General features: G+C 46.7%; 2 protein-coding genes across 3 annotated transcripts in view; both read right to left on the bottom strand.

The window, feature by feature from the left end:
- SEPSECS (Sep (O-phosphoserine) tRNA:Sec (selenocysteine) tRNA synthase) overlaps window positions 1-16,915 on the bottom strand; it is a 120,562-nt gene extending 103,647 nt beyond the window's left edge. Inside the window, exon 1 of the mRNA XM_082268047.1 lies at window positions 16,686-16,915. Within this exon, the coding sequence (XP_082124173.1) occupies window positions 16,686-16,799 (114 nt within the window). The 5' untranslated portion in view covers window positions 16,800-16,915. The remainder of the gene's footprint in view (window positions 1-16,685) is intronic.
- An 8,133-nt stretch (window positions 16,916-25,048) lies between these two features.
- The window catches only part of SMIM24 (small integral membrane protein 24), a 42,954-nt gene continuing 41,018 nt past the window's right edge, over window positions 25,049-26,984 (bottom strand). Inside the window, exon 4 of one of the 2 annotated variants that reach the window (XM_082268031.1) lies at window positions 25,049-25,619. In XM_082268031.1, coding sequence (XP_082124157.1) covers window positions 25,487-25,619 — 133 coding nt within the window. In that variant the 3' untranslated portion in view covers window positions 25,049-25,486. Of the gene's footprint in view, window positions 25,623-26,984 lie in introns of both variants that reach the window. The other variant, XM_082268030.1, reaches the window with a different exon arrangement.

The raw sequence follows: 26,984 nt of genomic DNA, 5'->3' as shown, positions 1-26,984 counted from the left end.
GACACTTTTCTGAAGACCCGAGGAGCAGAGGCGAGACCAAAGGGTAATGCCAAAAACTGATAGCGCTTCCACAGCAAAGCGAAGAAAACGCTGGTGACTGGCACATATTGGAATGTGAAGGTAGGCATCCTTGATGTCTAGAGTAGCGAGGAAATCCCCCTGACGCAGGGATGCCACCACCGTTCGAACAAACTCCATTCTGAACTTCTGTACCTGCACAAAGCAGTATAGCGCCTTGAGGTCCAGAATTGGACCCGCTTTCCTTCCTAGGGACTGTGAACCGGATTGAAGTAAAAACCCCAAAACTGTTCCGAGGTCGGAAATGGGACAATCACCCCTTGAAGGAACAGGTCTTGTACCGCCCCAAGCAGACCCTGTAACCGGTCTGGGTACAGGCACAGGTTTAAAGGAAAAAACCTTGCCTGGGGACAAGAACGAAACTCGATCTTGTAGTCGGATCAAATGACTAGACTTGTCTTGTACCAGGGCAGTCCATGAGTCTGGAAACCAGCAAAGGCATCCCCCCACCCACAATATGGGTAAGCGTGCTTCACGCAGAAGGAGCCTGGTCCATGGGTCTAGAGAAGCCCGCTTTTGGCTTGCTAGACCAGGTTTGCTTGGATCTGCCAGAGGAGACCCTGAAAGGCTTCGAGCCCCCTGTCAGTCGACCCTGAGGGACAAAAAAAAAAACTCCTTATGAGCCGAGAAGGAAGGTCCACATCTAGGACAAGGTTTAGTAGCCTGCGGAAAAAAGGTACTCTTCCCGTGTGACCTTGAATGATGTCATCCAGGGTAGCACCAAACAGGCGATCTCCTTGAAAGGGAAGATCAGTCAAGGCCTTTTTAGAAGTCTGGTCCGCTAAAACAGTGAGGCAAGCCATCAGGGGAGCTGCTTCAAAAGAGGCATCACAGATAAACTGCAGCCCCTGGACCAGCTGGTCAGCCAGCTCAGCAAAGGGAGGGGGGAGCTGTTCTCCCTTTAAGTCACGGCAGAGAAGCTTAGCCCACTCGGTCAGAGTTTGTGACACCAGGGCAATGGTAAATACCAGCCTCATTGCGGAATCAGCCAGAGTGTACATAGCGCAGGCCCCAGCCTCTGCCTTCCGGTCAGCCGGGTCCTCTCCAGCTGGAATCATGCTTGCCTTGTTTAATCTGGAAACCGGAGGGTCCCCTATAAGTGGCAGAGTCCATTTCTTAAGAAGGAACTCCTCATAGGAGTACCATCTAGTAAAACGATTAGGAACCCCACGGGGAAGCTTTGGTCGTCCTCACTCTTTAGCATCAATTGTGTCAAAATAGGCAGAGAAAGGAAACACCTTTGCTGCTCTGGGTGGCTTATGAGTGCCAAAGGGTACCTGCACCTCCGTCGTAGTCCTCAATCTTCAGGGTCTCATGCACAGATACAATCAGTGCATCCACCAGTGCCTTTTTGTGCGCGGTCGCAGACATGGAAGAAACATCCTGACCATCAGAGGATTCCAGGTGTGTGGTCACAGACCCATCAGGGTGACCCACATCCGCGCTAGCCGAATCAGATTCAGGATCTGAGAAGACAGATGAGGCAGGGGGGTGCTTTTTGCTAGTCTGTCGTCCCCAAAAGCTAGCTCCACCCAGAACACAAGGGACTCCAGGACCGCAGTCAGTACATAGATGGATGGTTGGGATCCGGAGGACCCCCGCAGCCTGGGGGGATCAGGTGGGGAAACGTGCTCCAAAGACTTCATGAGTCACTGGGGGGACCCCACAAAAGAGTAACACACTACTAAGGGACAACCCCCACTGCGCTGGCAGCACCACCCAGTCACCAAGCACAAGGTACAGAGCGATCCTCAAGAGAGGGAGAGGACCCCACTAAACTCACCACCTGCAAACACAGGTACCTGCAACCACCAGGGGAATCTGCACTACATGTGCGGCGATCTAGAAGTTAAATGATCCAGGAATTAACACCAGGGGATGAGGGGCTCCCACTGCCGAAATTGCCGCCCATAGGGCTCCACTGTCATGGCCGCCGCTATTTGCAATGGCAACCTTTTGGCTGCAATGGACTACACAAACATGGCCGCCGTGCATTGGAATATATAGGTTTTAACAAAATGGCGGCCCATTGTCGGCCCCGGGAGTCAAACAGGGACCCAGAATTGGGAGACCAGGCCTCAGGAAAGATCCAGGCAGGACGGGGGGCCCTGGCAGGAGCCTCCACCAGGTACAACCCCCATTCCGTACAATCGATTGTCCAGTTGCGCACCCCCTCCGGCCCTCATCACCATTTAGTGCCCTGTATCCACCCCAGGAAAGTGGCAAGACCACCCAAAAGAAATACATCCCCAATGTATGTGGAGGGGGGGGGGGTCAGGATGAGGGACTTGTTAAAGGGGGGGTGCCTGCGGAAAGGAGGGGAACCCGGGGTCCGAATGTCCCGAGGGGCCCACGTCCACCCCAAAACCCTCCAGGGGCAGAGGGGGGGGACAGCTACTCACCATACCAGGAACCAGTTGGGAACAGATCCTCCTCTCTAATAAAATGGGGGGGCTATCGGCCAGGAGGAACGCTGCGACTCAGGCCAAGGCCAGGTCATGTGCGACCTCGCAAGATGTTTAATTCGCAGGGCAGCCTCCATCCAGTAGGGCTAAGTCGCGGCCAACCTAGCACAGAGCTAAGGTCTGCGTGCCCTCACTGGCCAGACTGGGGTGACCACTGGATCTAGATTATCCAGCCCCTCGCCCAGTCCGGCAATTGATTGTAGATCTCACAGGAAAATCCAGGAGGAAAATAATTTCTATCTAAAAAATTTTGCCAGAACCAAAATCCCAGCAAGGAACTAGGTCCTTACTTCTGACTAAGCAGCACAGCTGGCGCTTACTACCCAGCGGGGGGGAACAGCACAGATATAGCTTACTACTAGAGCTGCTCGATTGTTAAAATCACAATCTCGATTCACCCCCCTCATAATCTTAAAATGGTATGTCCTTAAGCTGAGTTCCGGGCACAAGATCGACCTAATCGATTTTGTGCCCATCCGCTTGCTTTGCTTCACCTGAAAAGGAAATGGATAGTTAGGATTATTTTTTTTTACTCACCTTGTAATTGTAGAAAGAAATACTCACCTTTTTTCACTTCCTCCCTCTGTGGCCTCAGCCCGCGCTGTCTCTTCCGGTTTGCAATGATTCCTGGGAGCTGAACGTCATCGCTCCCAGGAATCAATGCCACGGCACCGGCCCCGCTCGTCACTTCTGGTTCGACGCCGCATTCCCTGCTAAACAGCTTCTGGGCATATATGATACACACAAGGTGTACTAAGCTGCGCTCACCTTTAAACGTGCAAATATGTGGTATAATAAAATTATCTTATAAAGTGCATAGTGACAAATCATCAACTGTATAAATAAATAAATGCATAAATAAATAATTAGAGTGCATCAATAGAGTGAAACAAAAAGTTCAAAGTGATAAGTCCCAATAAGCGGATGTATCAATAAAGATATATCTCCAAGGAAAAAACTCTTCACATGGTAAATCCTTGAACCCTTCACCATATAGGCACCACTGTGTGAGTGTGCTTACCAGAAAGCACAGACCCCTTAATTACAGGGGGTCAATGCAAGCAGGATCAGTCAACACGACCAGAATCCGGGTATTTAAGACCAAGCCCTCTGAAGTGGTCCCCTTCACAGCCTCCTGTACACCACAGAACTCCACACTCCTCCTCCTTATGCTCCTCAGCAGTATGAAAACAAAGGAATGACCAGGATAGTGAAGTACGTATAGACAGTTTAATGTAAAATAAGGTGGACACACTTACATCAGGGTCATAAAAACAGGCATATAAAACTTGAGATCCAAGATTAGACACAGGATGGTAACCGCTTCCGCGTTCACTGGTCCTCTCCAGACAGTCTCAAAAATGGCAGTGATAGCAGGGTGATCGTATCCCAATATTCCAGACCGGTTTCGTCGGCTCGTATGGCCGTCGTTTTCAAGGGTCATGTGACCACAATCACCTTGGTATCATTATAAAAAGGCATGCTAATTATCTCTTGGCCAATCAGCCTCTTCAAAACATATGCATGGTCATTAGCTCTTAGCCAGTCAAATTGTCCCGAGCATATAATGTAAATAGGTGACACCCACCGGAACCAAAACAACCTATTCAACCTCTATCCTTCCGGAAAGACGGCCAAAAACACTCAGAGGGCTGTCCCGGAAGTGACGCAACGGACTTCACCCGCTGAACCGGAAGGAGAGCGGGCATCTATCCGGCGGTGTCTCACTCCGCCCTCGCTGCACACATCCGGGCGGGTCTAATGAACTAGGGGACACGCCCCATCCGCAGCCGCAAACAGCTCGATACTGCTATCTTCCGAATGACCGGTATTAGACAGCAGTATTGCATACTAGCTGATGCCCGGAAATTAGCATATATAAATATTCATGAAGGGTGATTTATTGGCGAAGAGAGTAGCATAACCCTTCTTACACTACTAATAGCATTATTAACATAAACATTCACATTATTATTAAAATATACATGTTTAAAAACATCCTACCCCATATCAAAATCAATAACAATAGTCCAGAAAAGTTATAATAAATAAATATTCATTATATTGAAAGTGGAATTGGATTAAATTTAAATAATGGTTGAATAAATGAATAAATGGGTATATTATGACCTAATATAAGGTTCAATACCTCACATAAATGTGTACCCCTAAAAATTAATATTAAAATATATGACATATTTTGTTAATAATATTATATTAGTATTTAACACTAATATTAAATGTAATTAATTATACATAAAAAGGGGGTTATAAAAATTATAATTATTAAAATGAGTTGTTGAAAGTCAACAGGAAGCTTATTTTATTTAGATATTAGTGATCATTAAGTATATAAATATGAATCTCATGTAAAAGGAAGTAAATTAATTGTCAAAAGAAATATATATTTGTATTCAAAAATTTAATTATAAATGGTAATTTCACTTTAGACTCATGACCAACCAGCATATTAGTGTTAGGACATCTGGTCCACCAACAATAAATATCCCACAATCAATAATTTGAAATATAGCAATTCAGATCAATGTCTATATTAAGACCTAAAGGCTGCAAAGTATTCAAACGGTAAATCCACTCCGTTTCGTTCATGGAAATACGCTGAGTACGGTTTCCTCCCCTCCAATGGGGTTCTATCCTGTCAATGGCACAGACGGACAGACATCTTGGGTCTCGGTTGTGGTGAGTCCGAAAGTGCCTAGACAAGCTGTGTTTGGGGAAACCGTTGTGAATATTATTAAGGTGTTCATTAATTCTGACTTTTAATTGGCGAGTAGTACGCCCGACGTACTGAAGGCCACACGGACAAGATAATAAATAGGTAACGTGTGTGGAATAACATGATATAAATTTTCTGATATCATAGGTACGTCCTGTAAGTACGTCCTGTAAATGGTAAGTATGGTAAGTATGGCTAGATCACCTTTAGTCTTGTCTTGTTTGGGTTTATCCTTCAGCAAATCCTTGCGTGGAATCTTCATAACTCTGTCTCTCACTTTTTGCATATCAGTTTTTCTATAACCTTTTTCCACAAATCTATTAATGAGTAGGTCTGATTGGACTATGTAATCGTCATCTCTTTTACAATTTCGGCGTATTCTCATGAATTGCCCTTTTGGAATTCCGCCCAGCCATTGTGGATGATGGCAACTGGTAACAGGGATATAGCTGTTCTTGTCAGTATCCTTAAAAAACGTTTTTGTGTTAATTACATCATTATGCTTTTCCAGCGTGAGATCCAAAAAATGTACCTCTTGTTTACTCCAATTAGCAGTAAAGGTCAGGCCGTATTCATTGTTATTGAGTTTCTCAATAAATCTCACCAAAGATTCTTCAGATCCCTCCCAAAGGATCAGAAGATCATCAATATATCTTCTGTATAACCTTAGGGAGGGGTCTGGTCTGGAGAAGATAGTTTTTTCCTCCCATTCTCCCAGCAGGATATTCGCCACACTGGGTGCATATTTAGCACCCATGGCTACCCCTTTGACCTGATTGTAGCAGGAACCTTGGTGCCAGAAAAAATTGTTACTCATAGCTAAGTCCAATGAATCATATATGAATTTTTTCTGATTTTTCTTCATATTAGTTTTTCTGTTAAGGGCAGCCATGGTAGTGGAGAGCACATCTTGTTGCTTTAAGCTGGTGTAAAGCGACTCCACATCTATAGTGGCCATAATAGTGTCACTGCTAACTTGGAGGTTCTCCAAAATATTGATCAAATGTTTGGTATCTTTTAAATGTGAGGAGTAAGTAGGCACCAAAGGCTGCAAGTAAGTGCTCTCCACTACCATGGCTGCCCTTAACAGAAAAACTAATATGAAGAAAAATCAGAAAAAATTCATATATGATTCATTGGACTTAGCTATGAGTAACAATTTTTTCTGGCACCAAGGTTCCTGCTACAATCAGGTCAAAGGGGTAGCCATGGGTGCTAAATATGCACCCAGTGTGGCGAATATCCTGCTGGGAGAATGGGAGGAAAAAACTATCTTCTCCAGACCAGACCCCTCCCTAAGGTTATACAGAAGATATATTGATGATCTTCTGATCCTTTGGGAGGGATCTGAAGAATCTTTGGTGAGATTTATTGAGAAACTCAATAACAATGAATACGGCCTGACCTTTACTGCTAATTGGAGTAAACAAGAGGTACATTTTTTGGATCTCACGCTGGAAAAGCATAATGATGTAATTAACACAAAAACGTTTTTTAAGGATACTGACAAGAACAGCTATATCCCTGTTACCAGTTGCCATCATCCACAATGGCTGGGCGGAATTCCAAAAGGGCAATTCATGAGAATACGCCGAAATTGTAAAAGAGATGACGATTACATAGTCCAATCAGACCTACTCATTAATAGATTTGTGGAAAAAGGTTATAGAAAAACTGATATGCAAAAAGTGAGAGACAGAGTTATGAAGATTCCACGCAAGGATTTGCTGAAGGATAAACCCAAACAAGACAAGACTAAAGGTGATCTAGCCATACTTACCAATTTTAACCGGAACTACAAACAGGTGGAGTCTATTATACGAAAACATTGGCATATTCTTCAGAAAGACAAAACATTGAAAGGTCTGCTCCCAAATAGACCCCAGTTTATTTATCGGAAGGTTCCTAATCTGAGACATAGTCTAGCTCCCAATGTTGTCAATCCCCCTAGAAGACTTGTAACCTTTTTAAACCGTAAGGGATTCTATCCATGCAAAAATTGCAAAGTTTGCACAACCACTAAAAACTTTAAAAAGATTTCGCAATTCAAATCTTATGCAACAGGACGTACCTATGATATCAGAAAATTTATATCATGTTATTCCACACACGTTACCTATTTATTATCTTGTCCGTGTGGCCTTCAGTACGTCGGGCGTACTACTCGCCAATTAAAAGTCAGAATTAATGAACACCTTAATAATATTCACAACGGTTTCCCCAAACACAGCTTGTCTAGGCACTTTCGGACTCACCACAACCGAGACCCAAGATGTCTGTCCGTCTGTGCCATTGACAGGATAGAACCCCATTGGAGGGGAGGAAACCATACTCAGCGTATTTCCATGAACGAAACGGAGTGGATTTACCGTTTGAATACTTTGCAGCCTTTAGGTCTTAATATAGACATTGATCTGAATTGCTATATTTCAAATTATTGATTGTGGGATATTTATTGTTGGTGGACCAGATGTCCTAACACTAATATGCTGGTTGGTCATGAGTCTAAAGTGAAATTACCATTTATAATTAAATTTTTGAATACAAATATATATTTCTTTTGACAATTAATTTACTTCCTTTTACATGAGATTCATATTTATATACTTAATGATCACTAATATCTAAATAAAATAAGCTTCCTGTTGACTTTCAACAACTCATTTTAATAATTATAATTTTTATAACCCCCTTTTTATGTATAATTAATTACATTTAATATTAGTGTTAAATACTAATATAATATTATTAACAAAATATGTCATATATTTTAATATTAATTTTTAGGGGTACACATTTATGTGAGGTATTGAACCTTATATTAGGTCATAATATACCCATTTATTCATTTATTCAACCATTATTTAAATTTAAATTTAATCCAATTCCACTTTCAATATAATGAATATTTATTTATTATAACTTTTCTGGACTATTGTTATTGATTTTGATATGGGGTAGGATGTTTTTAAACATGTATATTTTAATAATAATGTGAATGTTTATGTTAATAATGCTATTAGTAGTGTAAGAAGGGTTATGCTACTCTCTTCGCCAATAAATCACCCTTCATGAATATTTATATATGCTAATTTCCGGGCATCAGCTAGTATGCAATACTGCTGTCTAATACCGGTCATTCGGAAGATAGCAGTATCGAGCTGTTTGCGGCTGCGGATGGGGCGTGTCCCCTAGTTCATTAGACCCGCCCGGATGTGTGCAGCGAGGGCGGAGTGAGACACCGCCGGATAGATGCCCGCTCTCCTTCCGGTTCAGCGGGTGAAGTCCGTTGCGTCACTTCCGGGACAGCCCTCTGAGTGTTTTTGGCCGTCTTTCCGGAAGGATAGAGGTTGAATAGGTTGTTTTGGTTCCGGTGGGTGTCACCTATTTACATTATATGCTCGGGACAATTTGACTGGCTAAGAGCTAATGACCATGCATATGTTTTGAAGAGGCTGATTGGCCAAGAGATAATTAGCATGCCTTTTTATAATGATACCAAGGTGATTGTGGTCACATGACCCTTGAAAACGACGGCCATACGAGCCGACGAAACCGGTCTGGAATATTGGGATACGATCACCCTGCTATCACTGCCATTTTTGAGACTGTCTGGAGAGGACCAGTGAACGCGGAAGCGGTTACCATCCTGTGTCTAATCTTGGATCTCAAGTTTTATATGCCTGTTTTTATGACCCTGATGTAAGTGTGTCCACCTTATTTTACATTAAACTGTCTATACGTACTTCACTATCCTGGTCATTCCTTTGTTTTCATACTGCTGAGGAGCATAAGGAGGAGGAGTGTGGAGTTCTGTGGTGTACAGGAGGCTGTGAAGGGGACCACTTCAGAGGGCTTGGTCTTAAATACCCGGATTCTGGTCGTGTTGACTGATCCTGCTTGCATTGACCCCCTGTAATTAAGGGGTCTGTGCTTTCTGGTAAGCACACTCACACAGTGGTGCCTATATGGTGAAGGGTTCAAGGATTTACCATGTGAAGAGTTTTTTCCTTGGAGATATATCTTTATTGATACATCCGCTTATTGGGACTTATCACTTTGAACTTTTTGTTTCACTCTATTGATGCACTCTATTTATTTATGCATTTATTTATTTATACAGTTGATGATTTGTCACTATGCACTTTATAAGATAATTTTATTATACCACATATTTGCACGTTTAAAGGTGAGCGCAGCTTAGTACACCTTGTGTGTATCATATATTTACTACACGTTTTTTACGATTGAGTTGCAGCTCCCTAGATTATTGGTTTACACCATTACATTGTGCACATTTTACACTATTATTGATTCCTATATTTCCTAACAAATAATTCACTTACTCACTAGCACATATACACTATTCATTTACTTATTTATACAGCACGTTTGCACTTTATCCAACAAGCGCAGGTACTTTTGGCGCTTAACGTCATTCGTTTACCACAGCTTCTGGGCATGCCCAGAAGCGGTGTAGGAATGCGGCGCCATGCCGGAAGTGACGAGAGGGGCCGGTGAAGGTGCATTCTGGGAGAAGAAGACGCGGAAGAGGACGCAGAAGAGGATCGCGCTGGCTTCAGCTGCCCACAACAGAGATGGCAACGCTGTGGAAGAAATTTTATAAGTAAGTATTTCTTCTTGCAGGTAAGTGCGAACCGGGACAGATCAGAGGCTATCCATTGTGGAATGTATTAGCCCTGACTGTCCCGGGGGTATGTTTATTGAAAAAATGTTTCTGTGCCCGTTCACACTAGCACGACTTGTGAGGCGACTTGTGTAGCCCCAGGTCGCTTTACATAACAAAAGCAATGTTAATCAGTGCCGTCTTAATTGGCACTACTGAAGTCGCTCCGACTTCAGAAAAGGGTCCTGTACTACTTTGAGGCGACCTGTGATCCGACTGTCCCATATACTTCGTTGGGAGTCGCCTCCTTATCTTAATTGAAGCAACTTGTTATCAGACTTTCCAGGAAGAAGAAAGAGATTAGCCAGGCATTCCCCACAGACAAATTCGCCTGTCTCTTCAACGTAGTGCACAAGTCTCTAAACAAGTCACTAAACAAGTCTCTAAGCGCCGGTTCACACTACCGCGACGCTACTTCCCGGGCGACCTCCGAGAACGCGGTGCGAGCAGCGCGCCGCGACCTCGGAGCGGCCGCCACGGACTTCATAACATTGAAGTCTATGGCGGTCGCCTCCTGGTCGCCCCAAAGAAGCTCCGGACCCTTTTAGAACGGGTCCGCAGCTTCCCTATGGGAGGCGACCTGTGAGGCGACCAGGTAGCCTCACAGGTCGCCTTAGTGTGAACGGGGGCTAAACAAGTCTCTAAACAAGTCTCTAAACAAGTCTCTAAACAAGTCTCTAAACAAGTCTCTAAACAAGTCTCTAAACAAGTCTCTAAACAAGTCTCTAAACAAGTCTCTAAACAAGTCTCTAAACAAGTCTCTAAACAAGTCTCTTCAAGTCACGGGGCGACTTTCTGGTCGTGGTAGTGTGAACCGGCTCTCAGACCCGGTTCACACTGATGCGAGTGCCGGGTTCGCATGTAATGTCGGAGCGCACTGCTCCGACATTACATGCGATCAGCTATGCGGTGCGAGTTTAGCCATACAGTTTGTATGGCTAAATTCGCATCGCACCCGGTGCAAACACGCACAGGAGGCATTTTTGCAGCCGCATCAGGATCGGATCGCACAGCGGTTCACACTTGTGCGATCCCATCCTGTGCGAACTGCACGATCGCACTGCGATATGCGATCAAACTGGGGGTGTCGTTAAGATTACATTGACACCCCCAGCGGATCGCATATGGCAGTGTGAACTGCCGGGGGTGCGTGTGCGATGCGGGAAAAGGCTGCGAATTCGCAGCCTTCCCGCATCGCAATAGTGTGACCCGAGCCTTAGCTGGTCTCTGCTCACTCACAGCTGTTCAAAAAAAAAAAAAAGAGCCTCCAGCAAATGTTTATCAACATTGTTAAGGAGATAACTATAACACAATGCTTTACAATGTATCGTTTCATTATTTTAAATTAAAGGAATGAACCTCCTGTCTGTACGTGAGGTCAGCTTAACCTCTTAAAGACTAAGGCTCGGGTCACACTATTGCGATGCGGGAAGGCTGCGAATTCGCAGCCTTTTCCCGCATCGCACACGCACCCCCGGCAGTTCACACTGCCATATGCGATCCGCTGGGGGTGTCAATGTAATCTTAACGACACCCCCAGTTTGATCGCATATCGCAGTGCGATCGTGCAGTTCGCACAGGATGGGATCGCACAAGTGTGAACCGCTGTGCGATCCGATCCTGATGCGGCTGCAAAAATGCCTCCTGTGCGTGTTTGCACCGGGTGCGATGCGAATTTAGCCATACAAACTGTATGGCTAAACTCGCACCGCACAGCTGATCGCATGTAATGTCGGAGCAGTGCGCTCCGACATTACATGCGAACCCGGCACTCGCATCAGTGTGAACCGGGTGTAAAGCCCCTTTCACACGGGCTTTCCGATCCGATTCGCCTGTCAGTTTTTCAGGTGGACTGGATCGGATGCTCCATGCAGCCCTATGGAGCGGTGGATGTCAACGGAGACATCTCCACTGACACCCGCTGCTATCCGATTCCGATCCTGTCTGTGAAATCCGGACGGATGGAAACCCTATTTTCCATCCGTCTGGAGAATCTAATCAGATAGGATTGGATGAGAACGGACAGGCAGTCCGTTCTCATCCGATCTCATAGAGGAGGAGCGGGCATCTGACAGCTCCATCTCTGCACGCAGAGTGGAGACGGAGCCGTCATCCACCTGCTCAGTGGGGATCTGCAGATCGATCCCCACTGAGCACAAAGGACTCCGTCTGGCACACCGCCCGTGTGAAAGGAGCCTAAGCCTTTTTCTGACACTTGCTGCCTTCGAGTTAAAATCAGTATTTTTTGCTAGAAAAATACTAAGAACCCCCCAAACATACATATAACGAATGTATGCATTTTTAGCAGAGACCCTAGAGAATAAAATGGCGATTGTTGCATTCTTTTATGTCACGCTGTATTTGCGCAGAAGTCTTTCAAACACCGTTTTTTGTGAAAAAATACACTTTAATGAATTAAAAAAAAACAAAAAAAAACTAAAACAGTAAAGTTAGCCCAGTTTTTTTTTTTTTTATAATGTAAAAGATGATGTTACACCGAGAATCGTTAAAGAATCGTGATCTTTATTCTAAGCTAAAAAAATTGTGATTCTCATTTTATCCAGAATCATGCAGCTCTACTTACTACCCAGCAGAGGGGGGGGGGGGGGGGGATCAGCAACAGCTGGCGCTTACTATTGAGTGGGGAATCAGCACAACCGGGGATTACTACCCAGCGGGAAGGGGAAAGGGGGGATCAACACAACTTGTGCTGATCAACCCAGTGGGGGAATCAGCACAGTTGGCGCTTACTACCCAGTGGGGGGGGGGAGGGGGGTTTGTCAGCAACAGCTGGCACTTACTACCCATCATGATCATGGGGGGGGGACGACAGCACAGCGGGTGCTTACTACTGAGTGGGGGATCAGCACCACTGGCACCTACAATCCAGCAGGTGGGGGAGGGGGGGGGATCAGCACAGCTGTGCTTACTACTGAGTGGGGGGTCAGCACAGCTGGGGATTACTACTGAGTGGGGGGATCAGCACCACTAAGGATTAAAACACAGCGGTGGGAGGGGTCAGACCGTTTGGCGCTTACTACCCAGCGGGGGGGGGGGGGGGGGGACAGAACAGCTGGCGCTTACAACCCAGGCGGAGGGGTATCAGCACAGCTGGTGCTTACTACTGAGTGGGGGGGGGGGAATCAGCACAGCTGGTGGGCGCTTACTACTGAGTGGGAGGGGGGGGGGGGTCAGCACAGCTGGCGCTTACTACTGAATGGGAGGGGGGGTCAGCACAGCTGGCGGGCGCTTACTACTGAGTGGGAGGGGGGGTCAGCACAGCTGGCACTTACTACTGAGTGGGAGGGGGGGAAAATCAGCACAGCTGGCGGGTAGGGATGTAACGATATTACCGCTATCGCGGTGTTTTACATGGCCCGATACCGTCGTGGTGGGTGCACGGTCTTGCCGCCGTCTATGTGTCTCGTCGGCGGCTCCACTCACTCACCTCTATGCTATGCTGAAGTGCTGCTTGCTTACTGGCCGAGCCGAGGCGAGCGGCTGCCAGTTGGTTAGAGCAGTGTGGGTGGGCGGGCTTGTGGGGCGGAGGCGGGCGGAGCCAGCGCATGAGAGCGGCGGGCGGACTCGGCGGAGCAGAGCAAGCTTCCCAGGCAGGCACCACGGCAAGACAGCGACACCGGACCGCCGGTGAGTAATACTGTGTATAAGAAAGAAATTTTAAAAAAAACACTGACGCCACTGACATGTACTTTTACTACTGGATTGGTCTCAGAGTAAGCACATTGAGAATGAGAACAGTGCACTGCTAAGAAGAGAAGAGGTATCATAGAACATCCAGCCTGAGGGCAGGGATCATCATCAATGAGGCCTGCAGGACTATTAAAACAAATCTCTAATTATACTGTATTGAAGAAATAAGTTTGCAAATATGTGAAAGCAAAGCCAGTAAGCCACATAAAAAAATCACTTTGAAATATATACATACAGTCACTCACTACCTTCTCTCTAAGAAGACACCACATTTTGGGCCTCATGCTCTTGTCCCCACTAGCACGGCACCTATGATTCCACAATATCGCAATAAATATCGTACCGTGAGGTCAATATCGAAATTGTATCGTACCGTGAGATTTTGATATCGTTACATCCCTACTGGCGGGCGCTTACTACTGAGTGGGAGGGGGGGGGGGTCAGCACAGCTGGCGCTTACTACTGAGTGGGGGGGGGTCAGCACAGCCCGGCGGGTGGTGGGGGGCTGGCGCTTACTACTGAGTGGGGAATCAGCACAGCATCAGAATCAGCACAGCTGGCTGTTACTACTGAGATGGGATCAGCAAAGCTGGGGTACTAACAAGCTGGGGATCTGCTGAGTGGGGGTACTAATGAGCCAGGGTTCTACTGGGCCCCTTTAAAACAAATAGAAAATAAAACACACACAGGGCATTTGCCAGGTTTCATTAAAGTTTCAAAAAAGCATCCCCGAAACATCAAAAACCCATAAAAAAGTATGTTGATGCAGTAGGTGCTTTTATGTGTTAGAGCGGGGATCCTCAAACTACGGCCCTCCAGCTGTGGTGGAACTACACACCCCATGAGGCTTTGTAAAACTCTGACATTCCACAGACATGACTAGGCATGATGGGAATTGTAGTTCCTGAACAACTGTAGGGCCATAGTTTGAAGACCCCTGTGTTAGAGCCTAGGCAAGTGTAAATGAGCCCCCCCTAACAGAGGCAGCAGCTGTCAGCACTGTATGAATTGTATACAGCATCCTCTACATCCAGTATACAGCGCTGTGTTCCAGTAGTGGTGTGGGGACCCCAATCACTGCGCAATCATGGCGGGATTTACAATAGGAACTGCTGTAGTTGTTTTTGCGCGTTCCTGTGCATTGCAATCAATGGGCTGCCAATAGCGGAACGCGTAGGAACACGCATGTTCTGGGGTTAGCCAGCCCTGAAAACACACATGAAGAAGCACACAGGGAGCACATAGATTGGGGTGTGAATGGGCCCCAGATATGGAGAGTAGAATGTAGCAGTGAGGACACACAGCTGTCTCCTCTGATCACCATAACAGATATTATCACACTCTGCTGATACCTCATTGTCCTGTGCCCCCCTCCCCTCTGACACCTCATTGTCCTGTGCCCCCCTCCCCTCTGACACCTCATTGTCCTGTGCCCCCCTCCCCTCTGACACCTCATTGTCCTGTGCCCCCCTCCCCTCTGACACCTCATTGTCCTGTGCCCCCCTCCCCTCTTGTCACCTCATTGTCCTGTGCCCCCTCCCCTCTTGACACTTCATTGTCCTGTGGCCCCCTCCCCTCTTGACACCTCATTGTCCTGTGCCCCCCTCCCCTCTGACACATCATTGTCCTGTGCCCCTCTCTGACACCTCATTGTCCTGTGCCCCCCTCCCCTCTGATACCTTATTGTCCTGTGCCCCCCTCCCCTCTGATACCTTATTTTCCTGTGCCCCAACTCCCCTCTGACACCTCATTGTCCTGTGCCCCTCTCTGACACCTCATTGTCCTGTGCCCCCCTCCCCTCTGATACCTTATTGTCCTGTGCCCCCCTCCCCTCTGATACCTTATTTTCCTGTGCCCCAACTCCCCTCTGACACCTCATTGTCCTGTGCCCCCCTCTGACACCTCATTGTCCTGTGCCCCCCCTCTGACACCTCATTGTCCTGTGCCCCCCCTCTGACACCTCATTGTCCTGTGCCCCCCTCCCCTCTGACACCTCATTGTCCTGTGCCCCCCTCTGACACCTCATTGTCCTGTGCCCCCCCCCGACACCTCATTGTCCTGTGCCCCCCTCCCCTCTGACACCTCATTATCCCGTGCCCCCCCCTCCCCTCTGACACCTCATTGTCCTGTGCCCACCTCCCCTCTGACACCTCATTGTCCTGTGCCCCCCCCTCCCCTCTGACACCTCATTGTCCTGTGTCCCCCCTCCCCTCTGACACCTCATTGTCCTGTGCCCCCCTCCCCTCTGATACCTCATTGTCCTGTGCCCCCCCCCCTCTGACACCTCATTGTCCTGTGCCCCCCCCTCTGACACCTCATTGTCCTGTGCCCCCCTCCCCTCTGATACCTCATTGTCCTGTGCCCCCCTTCCCTCTGACACCTCATTGTCCTGTGCCCCCCCTCCCCTCTGACACCTGATTGTACTGTGCCCCCCCTCCCCTCTGACACCTGATTGTACTGTGCCCCCCCTCCCCTCTGACACCTCATTGTCCTGTGCCCCCCCTCCCCTCTGACACCTCATTGTCCTGTGCCCCCCCCCTCCCCTCTGACACCTCATTGTCCTGTGTCCCCCTACCCTCTGACACCTCATTGTCCTGTGCCCCCCCCTACCCTCTGACACCTCATTGTCCTGTGTCCCCCTACCCTCTGACACCTCATTGTCCTGTCCCCCCCCCTCCCCTCTGACACCTCATTGTCCTGTGCCCCCTTCCCCTCTGACACCTCATTGTCCTGTGCCCCCTTCCCCTCTGACACCTCATTGTCCTGTGCCCCCCTCCCCTCTGACACCTCATTGTCCTGTGCCCCCCTCCCCTCTGACACCTCATTGTCCTGGGCCCCCCTCCCCTCTGACACCTCATTGTCCTGTGCCCCCCTCCCCCAAGCTGTCATGTCCTCCAACCAGTCAGTCACATTGCTCCCCCCAGAGCCCCATGACAGCAGCTCCAGCGTCAGAACTACATGTCCCATGATGCATTGCCAAGTCACGTGGCCGCCTGTCAGCACTCACCTTCTCCAGCAAAAGTCTTATCAGCTGCTCATGGCTGCGCCTCGCCTCCCGCCCCTGGCGGATGTAGGCCGGGGAGACCAGCTGCTCTCCAGCGCTAAAGCTGTCCCCGTTCATAACGGCGGAGGACAGAACTGGCCCGACGACTTGATCACAACAGCGTGACACAGCCACAGCAAGCACCGCCTACCATGACCTACACAGCCAATGGGCGATGGAGAAACACCAGGATGTGCCAATCGAGTTCCGATGTGACAAGCTCTCCTACTTGTAACACCCGCCATGGGGGCGTGGTGTTGAAGTTTCAGACGCTCCTCTTGCTTTGTAGAGCTGTGTATTGCGTGCATTGTTGCTTCTGACCACTAGAGGGCGGGACTCACATGAGCCGCCCGAAGCATGCAGTATGTACACTGCAGCGACACGATGAGAGAGAACCTGGAGTAGAGGTGCATGGCGGCCAATCAGCTTCTATCTTTCTTAACCGAACAAGCCGAAGACAGAAACTGATTGGCTGCTCCAGATTCTGTGTGCTCCAGGTTTCATCAATTCGCTACTTTGTTGTAGAACGGGTTGAAAATAATGTTCTGCCCCCAACTGTCCCTGATTTGGAACAAAGTTCCTCTGTCCCTCTTTCCTCCTCATTTGTCCCTCATTTTGGTCTCATCTATATAGTTGTATATAAAATTCACTATTTATCTTTCAAAAAGTGTTTCCCCAGTGCAAAACCATTCACCCAATTCCTAAACTGCTGCATTTGTAAAATCTAAAAAAATAATAGTGGTAAAAAAACCAAACAAAAAAAAAACAAACGTGGGTTTTACTAATCTTTTTTTTTTGCATAATCCTCCTTTAAGAGGGCATGGTAGGTGGGGGATGTGTCCTATGCCTACATACTTTGGCTAATAGGTGTCCCTTGTCAGTGCTGGTGCAAAGATTTTTGACACTCTTGCCGCCCCCCCTGCTGAGTGGCAGTGGGATGGGATCAGTGGCAGCTATGGTGGGGGGGATCAGTGACAGCTATGGTGGGGGGGGGGGGGGCTCAGTGACAGCGCTGGTGGTGATGAGATGGGATGAGTGGCAGCTGTGGTGGTGGAGGGATGGGACCAGTGGCAGCGGTGGTGGGGAGATGGGATGAGTGGAAGCAGTGGTGGGATGGGATGAGTGGCAGAGGCCGTGGGGTGGGATGGGATGGGATGAGTGGCAGTAGTGGTGGAATGGGATGAGTGGCAGTGGTGGTGGGAGGGGATGGGATGAGTGGCAGTGGTGGTGGTGGGATGGGATGAGTGGCAGTGGTTATGGGGTGGGATGAGTGGCAGCAGTGGTGGGATGGGAAGAGTGGCAGTGATGGGATGGGATGAGTGGCAGTCTTGGTGGTGGTGGGATGGGATGAGTGGCAGTGGTTATGGGGTGGGATGAGTGGCAGTGGTGGTGGTGGGATGGGATGAGTGGCAGTGGTTATGGGGTGGGATGAGTGGCAGCGGTGGTGGGATGGGAAGAGTGGCAGTGATGGGATGGGAAGAGTGGCAGTGATGGGATGGGAAGAGTGGCAGTCTTGGTGGTGGGATGGAAGGGGAGGAGTGGCAGCCGTGGTGGGATGGGAATAGTGGCAGCGGTGGTGGTGGGATGGGATAAGTGGCAGTGGTGGGATGGGATGGGATGAGTGGGTGTGTTGGGAGGGGATAAGTGGCAGTGGTGGTAGGATGGGACAGGATGAGTGGCAGCGATGGTGGGATGGGATGGGATGGGTGGCAGCGGTGGTAAGATGGGATGAATGGCAGTGGGATGAAATGAGTGGCAGTGGGATAGGATGGGATGAGTGGCAGTGGTGATGGTGGAATGAATGGTGGTGATGGGATGAGTGGCAGCAGTGGTGAGATGGGATGAGTGTCAGTAATGGTGGAATGGGACGGGATGGGTGGCAGCAAAGGTGGGATGGGACAAGATGGGTGGCAGCAGTGGTGTGTTGGGATGGGATGGGTGGCAGTAGTTATGGGATGGGACAGGATGGGTGGGAGCGGTGGTGGGATGGGATGAGTGGCAGTGGTGTTGGGATGGGACGGGATAAGAAGCAGCGGTGATGGGAAGGGAAGAGTGGCGGCGGTGGTGGGATGGCACAGGATGAGTGGCAGCGGTGGTGGAAAAGGTGGCAATGGTGGTGGAATGGGATGGGATGAGTGGCAGCGGTGGTGGGATGGGACAGGATGAGTGGCAGTGGGATGGGATGAGTGGCAGCAGTGGTGGGATGAGTGGCAGCGGTGGTGAGATGGGACGGGATGAGTGGCAGCGGTGGTGGGATGGGAAGGGATGAGTGGCAGGACCCTTACTTACTAAGGCTGAGTTCACATCTCTCTGTAAACCCTCTGTGAGCCTGCACAGTGAGCAGAGACGGACCTGTCATCTGCCTGCTCAGCGGGGATCAGCTGATCGATAAATTGATAGTAAAGCAGAGTCCACCGAGCTGACCACTCGTGTGAAGGACCCTTACTTACTAAAGCTGGGTTCACATCTCTCTGTTTCTGCTATTATGCTATTTTCTTGTATTTTTTTTTTTTTAACCCCTTCGCACCTAAGGGTAAAAAATCGAAATGCCTAAGCCCAATGTTGTGACTTTGACATGTGTTAGTAAAGCTGTACATATCATCACAACTACTTTGTACATTCAGGTAGATTGTACCTTGTTTTTTTTTTCAGTACAAATTGGGCTTTCATTTGGTGGTAAATGGTAATGGTTATCTTCTGCTCTATTTTTTTTTTTTTTTATTATCAAAGGGAAATTGGCCCAAATAGTAAAAAAAATCTTTTTTTTTTTTTTTTTGTAGCTGTATATTTCGTGGTACTACCATAACCTACTACCAAAGAACAACCCAAAATAATCTCTCCTGCTCCTGGGGATGGCAGCGATATCACATACTGTATGTGTATGTTACTTGTTATTTGTATCTGTAGTACAGCCCAAAAACAATCATGTGCATTTTCCTTTTTTTTTAAAACATGCTGACACTGACACCCACTGACACTGATACTAATTAAACCTTGACCTTTGATCCTCACCTTGACACAAATGCTAACCCTGGCACAGACCTAGATCAAACATTGATCTAGGTATTTTTTGGTACCGTATTTTATTTTATATTTATTATTTAATTTTTTTTTTTTTTTTTTACACACACCTTTTTTTTCTGTGCAAGGACAGAGAGAGATACTCGTATCTCCTCCACCATTCACAGAAAAAGAAAACACGGGGGTGGGCTTCACAGTGACTGATGACTGTGGTAGCCAATAAGAGGCTATTACAGCGATCAAGTGATCTGGAATCTCAAGTTCCAGGTCCCAATCGTTAGTACAGGGCCCGGGGCTCATGGTGAGACCTTGGTCTCTGTGCTGGGAGGTATGCCAATATGCAGCCCCATGGCAAAAAAGGTTGGCATGAAGAGGTTAACACTATTTAGTGTGTTTTACTCTTGTTTTTTTCATGTGTTTTCCTTTGCTTTCATATACTTCAATGGATCAGAAAAACTCAGGTTAATGGATAAAATATCGTACACGCCTCAATTTTTCCAACACTGCGCAAAGCAGCAAGCAGATATGAGCAGCCTCATTGCAAACAATGTATTTTCATGGTACCTTCGTTTTTGTAAGCTGCAAAACGCACATAAACGCGCACGGGTTTAAACCAGGCCTAGGAGTCCATTCACACTGTACACACTACAACATGTGCGCAAATAGTCCTAATGTAATAAAGAGGGATGAGCATGGGATTGGTGTAAACTTATAGGTTCACGTGGAACAGGATGCAAGCTATCACTCCCACCACCGAGGTACCCAGTCGGGGTGCCAGTTGATCCATTACAGTGGCCAATCAGCCACAGCCAGGGCATTCCTTGCCCCCACAGCCACACATAACACAAGGGTGGGGATGCTCATTGTGTCATTGGCCTAATATGGCACATGGCTATATTTGGTTAGTGACACTGTCACTGATAAGTGGCCATATTAGGTTAATGGTGTCACAAACATCCCTGCCCCTTTGTTACATGTGGCTGTAAGGTAGGGATTACCTTGGCTGTGGCTGATTGGGCACTGATTTGGTGGGAGTGACAGTTTGCTTCCGAGTTTGGTGCAAACAGTGGCATAGCATGGGCAGGGCCACAGGTTGCCCCGGGTGCAAAATTCTTAGGAGCACAGCATTTCAAAAGAGCAAAGTCACACAGAGGGAAGTGGAGTGCAGTTTAGCACCAGCAGCAGAGTGGACAGCTCCCAGCAGTGAGGGCTACATGTGCCTTGTGGAGGAAATCTCTACCCGGCATATCACTCAGGGGGTGCATTGCATGTGGCCATACTGGTATACAGGCACACCACTAGAGACATGGGCTGGCAGAGGGACCTCCCCCAGGGTGTGGACATCTTTAAATAGATGAAAACAGGAGGATAATGACAGCACTGGAACATATTGGCATGATAGGCTAGTTTCATTGCAAAGACCATAGCTGGCACCTGTGTACCACTGGGTACATTGTACAGGATGGAGACAGATGATGGGTGGTCAGCTGAGCAGGCAGAGCATTCTGGAAGATAAGCAAGAGGACGTGGTGGACTCATGGCCCCTGCGAGGGGAGCTTCCATGCTCTAGAAGTGCTGATTTTGTTCTTACATCACAGATCTTGAACTCATAAAGGACAATCCGGCTCCATATGTAAGGAGGGCTGAATGGATTTGGGACATTAGGGTGGTACTCTGGGACTGCAGGCAGGTGCAGCTGGGATAAAGCCCTTTTCTCAGATACCTGACTGGACAAGGCCAAAAGCCACCCTGTGTTGGGGTGCTGCCAGCTTAGCATTAGCCTCCTGTCTCTCTAGAGTTGGCAGAGGGTACCCATGAGTTAACGACTATGAGTGGATGAGAAAGCCGGGCACACAGTGGAATATACACTATATTACCAAAAGTATTGGGACGCATGCCTTTACACCCAGATGAACTTATATGACATCCAAGTCTTAGTCCGTAGGGTTCAATATTGAGTTGGCCCACCCTTTGCAGCTATAAAAGCTTCAACTCTTCTGGGAAGGCTGTCCACAAGGTTTAGGAGTGTGTCTATGGGAATGTTTGACCATTCTTCCAGAAGCACATTTATGAGGTCAGGCACTGCTGTGGATGAGAAGGCCTGGCTCACAGTCTCCACTCTTATTCATCCCAAAGGTGTTCTCTCGGGTTGAAGTCAGGACTCTGTGCAGGCCAGTGAAGTTCCTTCACCCCAACCATGCTCATTCATGTCTTTATGGACCTTGCTAAGGTCCATAAAGGTTTATTTATGCCAATAAATAAAGAAAATGTGATGGTTTGATCCCTAGATTACAATAAGGACATCTGCAAATATAAATACAAAACCCTTCTATACATTTATTAGTTTATTACATCCATGAACAATATGAACTGTATCGCTACCCCTGTATAAGAGATGTTAGATAGAATGGGTCCCCTGTTTTTTGCCTCAACCTTTTTAGGAACTTTATACACCATGTTGAGTGTACAAATACAGTTAATTACTGAAAGGGAAAAATGGTACCCAAAAGCAGTTCTACATCAAGAAACAGGCACCAAACTAATTAGCAGAAAGGTAATATATTGTCACCTAATAAGGTGAATAACAAAGTAAGCTTAAAATAAAACGATAATGGAGGTGGCGAAGTTCATCATGCAAAGTGATTAACAGTAAGGGTTAAGCATAAGGTGACATTTAACATCCAGACCAGCGGAAACAGTAGCAACACCACCTGAAGTGTAGCAGTGATTGGTAGTAAAACTTGATCTATTAAATGCCGGAACTATACTACCAGAGTGTATTCATGGCAGCTATGGTAGACCTAAATTGACAGGGTGTAAACTCTCAGTATTCAAAATGGTAACAGTAGGAGAGAATAAAGGGGAGTGGCAAGATATTTTCATGGGAGGGGCAGTCCTATGGGTTGTTCTTCTGCCGGTTATCATTGGGGCCCTTTAAGAAACGTTGGTACACTTAATGATGGTCTTTTTTAACATTTATGCAGTAAGATGTGGTAAGGTGCTGTGCAGTTTTGGTATAGGGTGACATAGATGCAGGCCAGATGGGGTGACAGTTTGGTGTAACCGCAACACAGAGTTGGTAAGTGTGGTATAAAGTTGGTATAGGTGCAGTATAGAATTGGTATAGGTGCCATATATAGATCTGGTAAAGGTGCAGTATGAATCAGGTATAGGTAAAGTATAGATCTGGTGCTACAGGTATCTTGCTCTTAGTAGATTAGTTAAAGACAAGCAGAGAGCCCTCTCACCAAATCCTAGGAGATTGTGGCAGACACTTGTGGTGGAAGGAGCCCCTTGGTCTCTTCCTGAAACCTCTGTAGTTCAGCGGTATGAAGCAGTGCATTAATCTCGCTGGTCTCCCTTCAATGATGCAAAGGCAGTGATGTGGGCCATGCTGTCCTGCCTCTGGTGTATCTGCTTCCGGCCTCGGGTTCTCCCTGGCTTGGCCTCCAGTTGACAGATGAGTACACTAGTAGATGTGTATACATTGACTCTTGTGGCACCAAGAGAGCTCAGTAAAAAACCTACTCTCGCTCCTCCTATTGTGTAGAGTCTATTGGGGTCTGTAGGCATGCTTGATTTTAGCTCTCCCCCCGCTGTTTGGAGCAGGATAGTGCAGCATAATAATCACATTAGAGGGAAAGGAGTGAATAAAGATCAGTGTGTCCTTCTCCCAGCACCTGGCTACATGGCCACTGATTAAAATAATGTGATCAAAATGCAAACTTTGCACACAGATATTCAATGATCATTAGAAATGGTACATATACAGTATATCCTCAATCACTACATGTTTGACTGCACTCTGAGCTGATTCCAGAGGACTGTGTATAATATAAGGCAAGACAGGAGGAGCAGACAGGGAACAAATATATAAATAAGGAATACTTGTTTTTACAGTATGCTACTTCTGTGACTCTCTCATAACAATTGCTATGAGGAACAAAGCTTTTTTCCCTGGGGACCTAAAGCACTTTTTTCTGCCATTGGAGCAGATGGTAAGACAGCCACCTTAGGCATGCTCAATAGAATTTCATACTAGGGGCTAATTTTAGATAACTTACTAGCATGTTACCAATGAACGACATCCGACCTGGAGAGAAAATAGCCTATTAACATTTCATTTTGCTGGCATTCACACAGAGTGAATGTATACACAGTTTTGCACAGAGTGGCCCTGACATTCCTCTTCTCAGCGTCCCCCCAGAAGAAGCAGCTTCCTATGGGGGCCCACCTGCGGGCTTGCTCCCAAGCCTCGCTGCCTGCTTACATTGCTCAGCCCCGCTTCTGCTCTTAACTTACAGAATTTGATTTTGACAGCAGCAGGAGCTAATGGCTCTCACTGCTGCCTCTGTGAATGGAGAGAAAGGAGAAAGCTGTTCAGGCAGCACATCGCTGGATCAACTAAAGGGTCAGGTACGTTTAAGGAGAGTGAGGGGGGTGACACAGATACATAGACATGTTTTACCTTAACGCAGGGAATGCATTACAGCAAAAAAATCTCCAGCCTTACAAACACTTTAAAATTATTTATAATATATTTGGTTTAAATGCCTATATGTATGAAAGTAGTCAGAAGCCCTTGTATGAGTTTAAGGGCTCTTTCACACGTGCTGCCCTATCAAGTCCGCCTGCCAGTTTTTTAGGCGTCAGTTTTTTTTCTGATTGGATCTTGCAGTCTCCCCTATAGGGTGGTGGATGTCAGCGGATACATATCCTCTGACAACCGCTGCTATACAATCTGATCCTGCTTGCAAAATTCAGACAGATGGTGGTCCTATTTTCCATCGGTCAGGCGGATCAGATCGGATGAAAATGGACAGGTGGTCCGTTTCCTTCTGATTTCCCCATAGAGGGGAGTGGAACTGTGTCCGTGTCTGCTCTGCATGGCGGAGCGGACAGGACCTGTCATCTGCCTGCTCAGCGGAGCGATTCTTTCACGGAGGCGTCTGTGTGAAAGGGGCGTAATAGTTTTAAGAATTAAAGTGTATGTACAGCCAAATTTTTTTATTCGTTTTTGAGCAAAGTGGTATTTTTTTTTAATTTGCTGACATATAGGGTTTTTATGACAGAAGGGAACAATCATGGCCCAACCATTTAAGTGACTGAAAAGATGGAACCCAGAAGGAAAAGTGGGCTAAGATGGAAGCGTCCGGGACCTGCAGGATTGGTGACAGCGCAGGCATTAACCTGCAGGGTGCATGATTAAAAAAACTACACAACCTTTACTACTGCTTAAAAATTTCTATTTGGTTATATTTTAGAAGGGAGATTTACTTTCACTTCCTGCCCTAGAGACATAAAAGAAATGAGAGGAAATCTCACCAGTGGGGAAATAGACAGCAATAAAAATTTGAAAGAGGGTCTTACCCTTCTGTACTCCATACAAGACTAAAAAAAGAAGTTTAGATTTCACTTACACTTTAAAAAAAATACATGTATATAATCTTCGTTAAAGGTAATTTGATTTGTCAGTTACAATATTTATTGAATTTAACCTGTTTTGAGCAATTTAGAAGTAAAGAACATTTTGTGTAAATTCATGATTGACTGTGTTATGGGTGAAAGCAACATGGTGAAATTGAGGAGCTAAGTGCAGACGATGGATCTGAGTGCAGTCCTAATGCTAAACACAGCCTGAGCAGACAAAGGGGAGAATAGTTACTAGTTCTGCCCCTTCAAGAACATCCTATATGACACGCTAACAAATAAGATGCTTTAATTTATTGGACTTGACAGCGGCATTACATAGCAGTGATTTTCTGTTCCTCTTTTTCATTGTCCCATTTAGCCTTCTTGGTCTCCTCCATCACTATTTGCTTGTCAATGGCTGCTTCTTCTTCAAGTCCACCATTATCATAGACGTTCATGGTAGCTCTACTATGGGTGTATGAAAAGAGAAAGAATTGTGGGTCATAAAACAAACTAAAACTTCCATTCTAGTGTTTCTAAGCTTTTTATCAGTTAAGGCACCCTTTAAAATTATGCACACCCCATCTCGAGGCACCCCATTCTAAAATGTAAAAAAAAGAAACTAATAATTTAACGTAGTGCAAGCTCCACACATTTAGGACACCCAACATTAGAGGTGATTTAGGTTGGGTGTCTGACTGGTATTCCAGCATTCCTTCTACCTCATTTTCTCGCCTCCTTTGCAGCTAACATGACCCCAAGGCTGACAGAGATGGGCGAGGGTAGGGGGATCAAACAAAGATGCCGTGTAGGTGCCTGATGTCCTTCTTATCAACCAATGACTTCATTGGTTGTTAGGACACTGGAGGCTGGCCTGCACAGCACCCAAGATTGTAATGCTGCACAATGAAACCTGTGGCTTTGAGTAACAAGAAGACTTGATCCACCCACTGGGTTGTACACAGTTTTTGGGCAAATTGGGGCAAATTTTAGGCATTTTCCCAAGGCACCCCAAGGAGGAAGTGACGGCGCGAGGGAGGAAGAGGAAGGAAGGTAAGTATATTTTCATTAAAAAGAAAGTAAGTGAAACAAAAAAAAAATTGAAATTCTCCAATTCTTTTCCAGGTAAATTAAAGCAAGCGGATGGTGAAAATAAAATTTTCAGGGTGGAACTCCGCTTTAAAGGATCTGCTACTAAAGGCCATGCCTCGACGGGTCAGGGTTGTTTTGACGGCAAAGGAAGAACCTTTGAGTGGTCATAATGATATGACTTATCGGTATAATTTAAAGTGGTTGTAAAGCCACTATATATGATGATACATACCCTCTGTTAAATAAGGACATGTGCCCCACTGCTTGTGTTTTATAAAAAATATGCCGATTTTTATCTGATTTTAAAGAGCGCCTTCCGGCGCTCATGTGACCGCTCCCTGCTCTCCTTTCCTGGGCTGACAGCTCCAGCAGGTGGGGCCAGGAACTCCTGCTGACATCCGCTGGGAGGAGGGGAGGAGAGCAGCGAGTGGTCATGTGAGAAGCGCTCTGAAATCAAGTAGAAAGCAACACATTTTTTTATAAAACACATGCAGTAGGGCACATGCAATCACAGTACCATTTTTAGGAAAATAGCTTTTTGCCTGGAAATGTATTTGTTTTATTTATTTATTACAGGTACTTATATAGCACCGTTAATCTATGCAGCGCTATATATATATATATATATATGTATATACAGTAAAACCTTGGTTTGAGAGTAACTTGGTTTGAGAGCGCTTTGCAAGACAAGCAAATTTTTTATATAAATTTTGACTTGATATACAAGCGATGTCTTGA

The sequence above is a fragment of the Pelophylax lessonae genome (genome assembly GCF_965119305.1).
Source record: "Pelophylax lessonae genome assembly, chromosome: 1".
NCBI classification, from domain to species: domain Eukaryota; kingdom Metazoa; phylum Chordata; class Amphibia; order Anura; family Ranidae; genus Pelophylax; species Pelophylax lessonae.
The sequence above is the reverse complement of the archived record's forward strand: the minus strand, read 5'-3'. Positions and strand labels throughout refer to the sequence as shown.